Here is a 2,559-nt window from a genome sequence, read left to right on the forward strand (position 1 = left end):
AATCTGTCTAAAATCTCCTCCAAAGACAATAACTTTCCCTCCAAATGGAATATTTGAGATTGTTGAATTTACGCACCTTAATAAATCCTTCAAAGTTCGATCTAAAGCTTCAAATGCATGCTTATGGACCATAGGTGCTTCATCCCAAATTATTAAAGAGGTTTTTCTTATTAAGCTTGCCAACTCACCGTCTGGATTTATGTTACAAAAAGAATCCTCTATAAGCTCAAATGGAATTATAAATCGAGATTGTGCTGTTCTACCACCAGGCAATAATAAGGAAGCAATACCGCTTGAAGCAACATTTAATACAATATTTCCTTCAGATCTAATTGCTGCATATATTCTTGAATAGCACTCATGATGTTTAGGAAAATATTATGTTGCTCATTTATTAATGCAAGAAACATACGATCATAGTCATTCTTTATCACGGGAACGTCGTAATCTAGCTCCTCGGTGATAAGCCGATTGTTTGAAGAAGAAACGGATTCAAAATCTGGGTATGGCATGTTTTTTAAGTTTTTGAGAGTAGAGTTGTTTCGAAGTAAAATTTGTTGTATTTCGAACAAAGTTAAGTTCTTAAGTTCATCTACTCCGAGTGACAATTCTGCACGAAAATATTAAATAATTAATAAAATATGTCGTCGATATTTAATAATTTTATTAATAATTATTTAATGGTTGTTGAATAATAAAAATAAATTAATTTAAAAAAATAAGAAAATATGTTATACCTGCAGACTTAAATCTTTGTCGTTGTCTATATAGAATTCCATCTGCCAAATATTCTCATGTATTTTCCCAAACGACCTCTGGTTTTGACATACTATTACACATCAACAATGTAGCAAATAAAAAGCGTAGATAAAAACCAGATCCATAATGAATTGCTTCTTTAATTGCATCAATGTATTCTTTGTCATCATCTAATAGCCCGAGTGCATAACAAGCATCTCTAAAAGAAGAATGTGTTTGACCATTTACCGTGCGAATATCATCAAATGATGTTGGTCCTTTTACTTTATTTAAAATAATCCTTAAGAAATATGCTTCACCTAGTTTAGGTGAAACATAATGGATTCTACCGATGGCTTTTCCTACTTTCCTTCGCTTCCAAAACCGACCATTTAATATCCAAACAAACTTTGTAGGGAATTCAACATATGTGAGTTTTCGTGCTTCACTGTCGATTGCATTACACTCCATCCAAGCTGTGAACTTTGAAGCCGCAGCAGAAGGTTTGTCAAGAACATCATCAATATCATCGTCTTCGCCATATACAATCTGTTGTTGATTAGGAAGATGAAAAGGTAGTCTGACAACAGAAGGATATCTGCAATGAACATCATATTTAAAAATTCGCCATGATGCTTCACATGCTGATAAATATCTACAATCGTAATATTCAACTATTTCATCGACCGCATCATTATTTTCACGTTCATTGTTGGTTGGTACAACAGCAACTGTAGCTTTATCAGGACCCTTATTTATGTATTTAAACAAATACTTTATAGAAGATCCCTGATTGCACCATTCAATATTTATATGTGCCTGATATCTTTTCAATAGATATTTGTTGTATGGAACAACATTTCTATTATCCAACCTTACACCTGATTTTTCTACAAAATGACCATCGTTTCTTCACCTATATAACGGAAAACCATTCGGATCAACAGACGAATGATTACTGAATTGTTTTGGAAAGTTTTTAGAGCACTTTTTATCCACTATGCATGGACAATTCATATTTTCAACTCCACATGGACCATGAACCATAAACTCATTTACAAGTGAATACAATTCAGGATCTTCAATTCTATCTGGTATCTCTGCTGAAATTATCGAATCGATAAGTTCAACAGTTGGTAGCTTGTTGTCAGAATGCATGAATAGACATATATGACTATACGACAAACCTCTTTTTTGGAATTCAATGGTATAAACATCTGTAAAAGAATTTGCCAAAAAAAATAAAATGTGATTAGATATTAAAACATATTTAAAATACAATAATAAGATCAATGTTTTATAAAAAATTTAAAAATATAGTTTTAATTACATGCTTGAACTTTTCCGAAAATTTGATTCTCCCTTAAGTCTTTAATGAATGCATCAAGCTTGATCTTGAACAACCTACATAGTATATCAGGTCTGTCTTCTGGTTGAAGTGAAGTATCCTTAAGAAACCTTTTAATCTTAGGCCATTTGGGATTACACGTAAAGGTTATGAAGAAATCAGGATATCCAAACCATTTACATAGTGACATGGCATCCAAATAGTTTTGCAGCATATATCATGCACCTCCGGTAAAGGATGAAGGTAATATGACACGTTGGCCGACATTCGAGATATCAGACGTTCCTTGAGCTTTTTGGTTACGTAAATTTTCATAAGAATCACATCTAAAAACATGTTGTTGCCTACGTATGTAGTACATTCTCTCCATTTCCATCATAGTGTAGGCATCTACCAGAGATTGTTGAAACAACCTTCTTAAATAAGTATTAGAGATAACGAATGATCTCTGTCTTGAATCCTATAAGCGAAAT

The 2,559-nt window shown here is 32.6% G+C and overlaps 1 protein-coding gene across 1 annotated transcript; it reads right to left on the reverse strand.

The window, feature by feature from the left end:
* Positions 1 to 305: 305 nt before the first annotated feature.
* LOC145039979 (uncharacterized) lies at positions 306 to 2,300 on the reverse strand. The gene is made up of 4 exons (XM_078987972.1): positions 2,069 to 2,300; positions 1,798 to 1,955; positions 831 to 1,527; positions 306 to 610 (listed from the first exon to the last, which is right to left on the reverse strand). The coding sequence occupies exons 1-4, from the start codon at positions 2,298 to 2,300 to the stop codon at positions 306 to 308; spliced, it is 1,392 nt and encodes a 463-aa protein (XP_078844098.1).
* Between the last annotated feature and the right edge of the window lie 259 nt (positions 2,301 to 2,559).

Source organism: Lactuca saligna, chromosome 4 (genome assembly GCF_052625555.1).
Source record: "Lactuca saligna cultivar CGN05327 chromosome 4, ASM5262555v1, whole genome shotgun sequence".
Taxonomy (NCBI): Eukaryota; Viridiplantae; Streptophyta; class Magnoliopsida; order Asterales; family Asteraceae; genus Lactuca; species Lactuca saligna.

Bases quoted from the DNA above. Each gene is read 5' to 3' on its own strand.
- LOC145039979 (XM_078987972.1), bottom strand. From the start codon at position 2,300: ATGCTGCAAAACTATTTGGATGCCATGTCACTATGTAAATGGTTTGGA. The intron at 1,956-2,068 runs GTAATTAAAACT...ATTCTTTTACAG, and splicing joins TTTCGGAAAAGTTCAAGCAT to ATGTTTATACCATTGAATTC. The intron at 611-830 runs GTATGTCAAAAC...ATTTTCGTGCAG, and splicing joins TACATTGTTGATGTGTAATA to AATTGTCACTCGGAGTAGAT.